The sequence below is a fragment of the Suricata suricatta genome, chromosome 1 (assembly GCF_006229205.1).
Source record: "Suricata suricatta isolate VVHF042 chromosome 1, meerkat_22Aug2017_6uvM2_HiC, whole genome shotgun sequence".
Taxonomy (NCBI): Eukaryota; Metazoa; Chordata; class Mammalia; order Carnivora; family Herpestidae; genus Suricata; species Suricata suricatta.
The window spans coordinates 192,030,670-192,039,180 of NC_043700.1; the positions used below are offsets into that span (position 1 = coordinate 192,030,670).

Here is an 8,511-nt window from a genome sequence, read left to right on the forward strand (position 1 = left end):
GCCGGTCCCTGCCCCCACCCCAGCAGTCTGGGGAGGGGCAGGGGCATCTTCTCCTGAATGCCCTGGACCCATCATGCCTTCCCTGGTCTTCAGCCTGTCCTGGGCGCAGCTGGACCCAGAGGGAACACACACACTCCGCCACTGGTTCAAGTGTGGCAGGGGGAGATGAGCACAGACTGCAACCAACCTCAGATGCGGGGGCGCCCTCTCCCCCCACCCCTCCCCCATGGAGAAGTCCGGACAAACTGGAGGAAAATGCGTGGCCTCAGCGCCCCCTGCTGTCCAGGCCCTGAGCTGCCAGTCCCTGCTAACCACACCTGGGGCCTAGCACAGGGTTGGGGGGGAGTGGGGCGTTGCGGGGGCACTGTGAGAGCCAGAAGGAGCAGCTGGGAGCGTCCCATGGGACTCTGGCTCCAGCCAGAGACCCAGGCGTAGCAGGGCACCAGAGGTCCCATCTAGAAAGGCTATGAACTGAAGGACCCCAGGGAAGGGAGAACAGGCCTCTAGAGAACAGCCAGGTCCCCCCTCTCCCTGCCCCCGGGGCCACAGCGAGTTTGGGCATGAGGCTTTCACTAGGGTGCAGCCAGCTTGCTCGAGAATAAACACTTGCAGTCTGTGGGTCACTGTCTGCACCACCCAACTCTACCACTGTGAGAACAGCAGAGACGCGCCAATAAAGCTTTATTCACGAGACAAGCCTATGGCCTGAGGGCCACCGAGCACAGACTCCGGCCCTCACCACCACCTTTCTGCCTGGCCCTAATCCCTCCCCTCTCCTGCGATCAGCTCCCAGGGTTCCCAGGGCTCCAGCTTCGAGGGCCCCAGCAAACAGGGCTCAGCTCCCATTGCTCAGCCCCAGGGCTCCAATTCCCAGGGCCTCAGCTCCGAGGACTCCAGCTCCCAAGGGTCTAGCTTGCAAGGCTCAGCTCCCAAGGCCCCAGCTTCCAGGGCTCCAGCTCCCAGGGCTCCAGGGGCTCCAGCTCCTAGGCTCCAGCTCCCAGGGTTCCAGCAGGCTCTCCCGGCTGCTTGCCCCACCCTTCGTGATCTTGGTATTTACACACTCAGGAGCTTCCTCAGAGCCTCCCGAAGCCCTGGGAGCTCCTGAGAGCCTGAGCGACAGCTTCCGGCTGCTGCAGACAAGGCCGGGCCCGTCCCTCCTGCGCCGCCTCCCCGCGCTGCCAGGAACTCCCGCACACAGCCTGACCAAGGGGGGCGAGGAAACAGCCCCAAGTTCGTGCTGAACACGGACAGTCACTCTGTCCCTCAGCTCCCTGTCGTGAGTTTTCCCAGAAGCTTCCCATACACTTAGAGTAAGACCCCAGGTCCCAGGCTGGCCCTCCCTCCCTTCTGTCCCCAGGGCAGCTGGCACTGTCCTAAGAGCTCCATGCTGCGCGACTGTGAACATTCCCTCCCGAGAGGGGCCGTCTCTGGCCCCCAAACCTATCCCAGCTGCCCCACCGTCATCAGCCTGCCACGAAGGTGCCACGGCCGCCACGCCTCCTTCCAGGGTGTCCCCAGTGCCAGATGCCCCACCCCAGGCGCCCCACGCCCTTTGTGCTTCACCCTCCTGAGCCCGAGCCCCTCCCTGGGCCCTGGCCAAGCAGCCGGCGCCCGCCCACTCAGTCCGGGGGCCTTGCTGCTGCGCCGGCACCAAATCAGAGCCACCTTTCCCCCGTGGGCCATGTCCAATCCCCAGCTGGGGGCTCAGTCAGTTAAGCATCTGACTCGGGCTCAGGTCAGATCTCACGTTCGTGGGTTCGAGCCCCGCGTTGGGCTCTGTGCTGACAGCTCAGAGCCTGGAGCCTGCTTCAGATTCCGTGTCTCCCTCTCTCTTTGACCCTCCCCTGCTCGTGCTGTCTCTCTCTCTCTCTCTCTCTCAAAAATAAATAAAACAATTAAAACATTAAAAATTTTTTAAATAAAAAAGTTAAAAAAAAAAAGAATATCTTGGCTGCTCTTCACCCTTTGCATGAAAATTTTAGAACTGTCTTAAGTTCAACAAAACACCTGTTGGGTTTTGATTAAATTGTCATTGAGTCTGGGGGCACCTGGGGGGCTCAGTCAGTTAAGCATCCAACTCCCGGTTTCAGCTCAGGTCGTGATCTCAAAGTTTTGTGGGTTTGAGCCCCTTGTTGGACTCTGTGCTGACAGCACAGAACCTGCTTGGAGTTCTCTCTCTCCCCTACTCTCTGCCCCTCCCCTACTCGTGCTGTCTCTCTCTCAAAAATAAGTAAATAAACTGAAAACTTGCATTGAATCTATAGGCTATTTTCTAACCGTATCCACAGCTGATTATCACGTATTAGCTGTATATCCCGCAACCTTGCTAAGTATTCATTAATTTAAATAATTTACCTAATAATTTTAATAATTAAGCTATTGATTCTTTTAGATTTTCTACTTAAAAATTGTAAGTTTATTTATTTTGAGAGAGACAGAGACAGCATGAGGGAGGGAGGGGCAGAGAGGAGGGAGAGAGAGAATCCCAAGCAGGCTCTGCACCGGGAGCAGGAGCCCGATGTGGGGCTTGACCCCGCGAAATCGTGAGATCGTGACCTGAGCAGGAACCAAGCCTCCCCGGCGCCCCTGGGAACGTTTTCATCTTTCCTTTGCGGTCGTTAAATATCTATTGTTCTCCTTTCTTAGTCTGCTCAGACTTGCCACAGCAGCGGAACAGCCGTGGTCACAGACTCATCTTTCTCTTGCTCGTGGTCTCAAAGGGAAGCCTACGTAAGCTGCAGGCTGTGGGGGCTTTTTATAACCTCATCAGATTAAGGAAGTTCCTTTAGTTCCTATTTTGTTAGGTTTTCTTTTGCTTTTACCGTGAATGGAAACGGACTTTTACCAAATGCGTTTCCCGCTTCTGTTGCGGGGATATGTGATTTTTCTACTCCGTTACTGTGGTGAATCATGTTGACTTTCAAGCGTGAAGAACACTTCCCATCCTTGGAATAGTCATGAACCTGCGCTTATGTTGTGATGTTAAGTGCTTCCACCTGTGCTCACCTGCGGGCAGCCGGCACCCCCCCCCCTCTCGGCTCCTCGTCAGGTTTGGGGGTCATGGTCTTGGAGGCCCCTCGTAAACTGAGTTGGGAAGCAACCCTCCTCGTGTGTGCTGCTCGTGGAGCCCGTTACTGTCCGGTGCCACTGACTTCCGCTCCTGCCCCTGTCGCCACGGCTCCCACTTCCCCGGGTCTGCTTTCAGCTCTCTCTCCCTCCAGACATGTTCCGCTCCGCCCTGCCCACACGGGCATCGGACACTCCAGACGTGGCTGTGGGTGCCGCCGCAGCTCTTCGCCACGGGCCCAGAGGGGCCCCCGCAGCATCCTTCCAACCACAGCGACCCTCCTTGGAGCGGCGGGAGACATCCGGCCACCACCTGCTCACCGTGGGTCCCAGCACCCCCGGCCGGGGCGCAGGGCACGCTGTTGCAGAGTCCCCCACACCCGCGGGCCTGGCTTTGCGGCCCAGCACGCGGCCAGCACTCACAGACATTCCAGGAGGCCGTAGAGAGTGTTATCGGGTGCGGTGCCGCGGGAACGCCCAGGAGGCCAAGTTCAGATCCTCTCCCATCCTGACTTTGTTCTCCTGCTCTGGCCGCCGCTTACGAAGCAGGGGGGGTTCAAATCTCCCGCTGTATCAAGCTGCCCACTTCTCCTCTCGCTTGTACCCACTTTTGCTTTAGATATGTTGAGACCACGCTACTGAACGCGATCAGTATTCAGGATGAGACCTTCTTACCGCCTCCTTCCGTTGTGAAGGCTCCTGTTTAGCTCTAGGAACGCCTGTTGCCCGAAAGCCCACTCTGGTGTCGACGCGGCGCCCGCCGCTCTGATCAGCTCCGCTCGGTGCATCCTTTTCCACGTTTTTATTCGTTTTCTGTGTCCTCAACTTTTAGACGTCTCTAGTAAATAGTGTAATCAGATTTTTCATGCAGTCTGACAATCTTTTCTTTTTAACTGGAATATCTGATTCACTGAAAATCGATGTCTTGGGGCATAGGGGTGCTCAGCTGGTTAAGAGTCCGACTCCTACTTTCGGCTCAGGTCACGATCTCCCTGTTTTGTGGGTTCAGGCCCTGCATCGGGCTCTGCGCGGACAGTGCGGGGTCTGTTTTGGATCCTCTCTCTCTCTCTCCCTCTCTCTCTGCTCCTTCCCCACTCACACTGTCTCTGTCCCTCTCAAAGTAAGGAAACGTAAAAAAACAAAATGAAACCGATGTGCTTACTGACACGCGGGGACCGAGCCCCTCTGCTCTACCCAGCGCGGCCCCTGCGGACGACCTCAGCTCTCCGGCCACGGGTTGTCCCGTCTCCTATTTCTCACCGTCTGCTGAGTTGACTGGTTTTTATAATTGCATTCTCCTCCTGGCAATCTAGAACTGCTGTCCTGGAGACCACGGCACACATTCTCGCCTTACAGAGATCGAGGGTGAGCGCCCTTCCTCACCACCGAGGTCCCTGAGGCTCACACCCCACTGACCCTCTCCCTGCACTCACACCCCCCGGGCTGTGATTTAACTGGGTACATTTTTAACCCCAGTGACTCTGTTATTCTTGTGTTACACCGCCACCACTCACGTGGATTGATGCACACGGTTACTACTTTATCACCCCGTTTTACATCTGCCTCTGCCTCGGGGGGACCCAATCCAAGCCGCTGGTGTCCCGAGGGGCCCTGGACGTGGACTCGAGACGGCACTTACGCAGGGGAGCAGGGCTGGTGGTGGCGGCGGGGTGGGGGCCCTGGCGGGGTGTGACCTGGAGACAAGGTTACTGACAGGCCCAGGGTGATTAAGCGCCACCTGAAGGCTGATGTGAAAGCTGGTGCCTCTGGGGAGGGGACTGTGCGAGGGTGTGAAGACCAGGAGGTCGGGGACAGTCTCAGCTGCCCGGGACACCTGCTGACGAGGAAGAAAGGGAAGTACAGACGCGCAGTGTGTGAACGAGCTTCCTGTAGAAACAGCCTTAGCAGTGATGAGCGCTCGGGAAAGGTACTTGCAGCGTGTACACTCTGAAAGCTTCAGGCAAAAAAAAAAATAGCAAAGATTCAACCCTCTGTGTCTAAAGTACCATGTTAACAAAAGTGAGAGGCCCCGTACGTGGTGGAAAGACCACAGCTTTGCAGCCTGGCGGGGCCAAGGACACGAACCCCCCTCCCTGTAAGACAGAGACGGTGGCGGTCCCCTCGCGGAGCTGATCTGAAGGTCAGCGATCAAAGACCGAGCTGCCCCGCTGCCCTCGATCGAGGGTGCAGACCCGGGCGAGCACGCGGGCGGGCGGCGGGTGGGCGCAGGGCTTCCCGTCGGGCAGCACCCGCGGAGCCTGGAGGTCTGACCGCGCTGCCACCATGAGCGGGCCAGGGCCACCTCTTCACCCCTTCCACGACCCTTCTCCCACAAAATGCAGCCAACAGCCGGCCAACAGGCTGACCCGAGAACGGGGCCTTCGTCGAGACCCCTTCCGTGGGAGCCTCAGCCCTGCTCCTTCTGCCCGGCGTGGGGGCCACACCACAGTCAGGTCTGACCGCCTCTGACCAAACTCGGCCTGCTGGCCTGCCCTGCCCCCCGGTCACTGCGAGGTGGCCCCCACCGCCTGGCTCTAGCCCCGCCCCCGACTCTGACGCCCCTCCCACGTCCAGTCTAGAAGACCCCAGCTATCTCTAAAGTTCAAGGATCCCAGCTTCGCATCAAAACACAAATGAACCTGCTGTTTGAAGCAATAATCACCCCAGGTCTGTTTGTTTCCATTTACTGTTACTCAGTCTGTAAGAAATTATCTTATTTAGACTTAATTTTTAAAACAGAACCAGCCAAACAGATGTTTGCACAACCGTGTCCACGCAGGATGATCCACTGCCACCAAGCGGTGGGAGAAACCTACGTGCGTGTTAGCAGAGGGGCACAGACACAGCACGGGAGGTCCGGGCCATGGATGAGGCGGACGACAGGGAAGGGCATCTCGACACCCGCTGCGCCGTGGGCGAGCCTGGGGGACGTCATGCACAGATCCCGCGTGATTCCACTTATAAAGGGAGCCGGGGTAGTGAAAAATTACAGAGACAGGAAGCATGGGGGCGCCAGGGCCTCTGGGAGGGGAGGGGGGTCCCTGGTTCATGGGGACAGAGTCTCAGTTTTGTAAGATGCAGAGGACCGGGGACGGAGGGTGGGCACGGCCACACGATGCTGTGAATGCTCTTTTTTTTCATGTTTGTTTATTTTGAGAGAGAAAGAGAGAGAGAGAGAGCGAGCTGGGGAGGGGCAGAGGGAAAGAGAGAGAGCCCCAAGCAGGCTCCACGCTGTCAGCACACAGTCTGATGCGGGGCTCCATCCAGCGAACGGCGAGATCACGACCTGAGCCGAAGCCGAGAGTCGGGGTCCCTGACACTGCGAACGCTCCTAACGCCACTGAACCGAACACTTAAACATGATGAATTAAATGCATGGGTAAGGAATGACTCCCTAAACAAAGGGAAAGAACCCACAAGAATTTTTCCAAAACATTGATTTGACAAAGGACCCGTGTCCAGAACATGTGCGTGCACACACACACACACACACACACACTCACACACACACAGAAACAAAATCTTTTTAAAACTAGAAAAGGGTACGAATAGGCTAATGCAAAACAGAGAAAACTCAAACAGCCGAAGAGCCCCCCACGGACCCTCGGCCTCACGTACCATCAATAAAGTGCCGAGTGAGAAGGCACCATCTCACCAAAATGGGAAAACCCCAGCGCGAGGGCCCCAAGGGCGGGGAGGAGGGGGACGGGCTCACACGCCGGGGACCCCAGCCCGTCGGCGAAGCCCTGCCTCCCGCGTGTGCCCACGGGGCCGCGCACAGGTTTCCGGCTTCCCAGCGGGGCCCGTCACGGCAGATGCCGCTCGACAACGTAGCGGGACTGAAGGCACGCGGGCCCGGCGGGGTTTTGCAGGTGGCAGAGCAGGACCTGCGGCGCCCGCGGCCCAGGGAGGAGGGAGGCGGACTGGGCGGAGCGCGGGGTTCCCAGGCGGCCAGACCCGCGCGGCGCTGTGACGGAGGCTGCCTGGCGCTGTGCGCCCGTCCACAGCCCGGGAACGGGCAGCACGGACAGCGGCCTCGCACGGAGCAGGGAGCCCAGGGAGCAGGCGTCCACCTGGCCAACCTGCGCCACAGCAGGGCACGGCGGGAAGAGTGGGGCAGGGGAGCGGGGCTCTGACCCTTCTGCGGACCCGGTCAGGTCTATTCATTTCTTTAAGGAATCCGATCAGAGATGAGAACTCCGTATCTGTGGATCGATACCCTGTCTTCACAGAGGGGCGACGGGAGCCCTCCCTCCGAAAGCTTGTGAGGCCAAGTCAAGTTCACATCTAGCACGCGCTCACGGCCGCGGGGCCACACCGAAGGCAGGAGGCAGGGTGGTGGTCCGCAGACGCGGCGGGGGCGGGAGGGGCGGGAAGGGCGGCGATGAGACAGGAGACAGCCACAGACATGGGGGGGGAGGGCTGGGGGTGCGCAGACAGAAAGGCCCGGATGTGCAGGAGAAGCCCCCCCACTTGAAGATCAGGGCGACCACAGGAGAAGGAAGGAGGGGAACGGGACCCGGTGGGATTCAAAGAAGATTCAGATGTACGACTGATGTTCATTTTTTAAAACCTGATAAAAAAAGAAAAGAACTAAAATTCAATTACCTCAAGGTCATCAAGGGAGCGAGTGATACTAAATCTCTTGGATCTTCCAAACGATCTCCGAGCAGAGGTGCGCTGAGAAGTCTGAGTGAGTCCAACTCCCCGCCCAAATTTGGAGGCCTAGACACAAAGAAAGAGCACATGGCGTTACCTTCCTGGGAAGCGAGGCTGGGCTCTGCCCGCCGCCCTCGCGGAGACGAGAGGAAAACCAGCCTGCGGCGCCGTCCCGCATCAGTCTCACGCTCTGTACGGATGAGCCCCATCAAAGCTCCCAAGTGGAAGAGAAAGGTCCCCCCAGATCTGCACGCAGTCGCCCGGCCGTGCGGCTCGCGCCCAGAGAGCAGCCCCGGCCTCGCACCCCGGGACCACAAGACGGGGTCGTGGCCGCCGCCGAGGGCGCATGGACCCATGCAGGGGGGTGCGGCACGCGTGTGGCAGGAGAAACAACTATTAGTGTAAAGATTAGGCTTTGCCATAATTTCACAGGCATCTGAGGAAATTAAAGTGTCCGCAGACGGTCAGCTGGTGTCTGAGGCCCAAACCAATTCAGGTGCACGAAATAACAGGCCATTAAAACGTCGTGTTCTTTCCCTGGGAAATGACCAGAATTAATTCCTGCCATTATGCTGCACGTGCGATCTGCGGCCGACACAGAGCCACCCCTTGGTAGATGTAAAAAGCAACACAGCTGAAAATCGCTGGTTCCCCGGGGACTTGAAATCCTAACGTGACCGGCTTCGGGCACAGAGGAAGTGAACACGTTTTCTGCAGACTGGGAGGCCCGCAGACCCCCTCTGCCCTTCCCCTGCATGAGAACCCGGCCCGTCTTACAGGGGGAGA

At 58.2% G+C, this 8,511-nt stretch overlaps 2 protein-coding genes across 5 annotated transcripts in view; both read right to left on the reverse strand.

The window, feature by feature from the left end:
• The window catches only part of ACOX3 (acyl-CoA oxidase 3, pristanoyl), a 922,607-nt gene that overhangs the window by 655,630 nt on the left and 258,466 nt on the right, over positions 1 to 8,511 (reverse strand). The gene's annotated exons all lie outside the window — the stretch shown is intronic.
• RGS12 (regulator of G protein signaling 12) overlaps positions 1 to 8,511 on the reverse strand; it is an 82,845-nt gene that overhangs the window by 62,902 nt on the left and 11,432 nt on the right. For all 4 annotated transcript variants that reach the window (XM_029949214.1, XM_029949206.1, XM_029949226.1 and 1 more), the window contains exon 2: positions 7,675 to 7,791. In XM_029949214.1, coding sequence (XP_029805074.1) covers positions 7,675 to 7,791 — 117 coding nt within the window. The remainder of the gene's footprint in view (positions 1 to 7,674; positions 7,792 to 8,511) is intronic.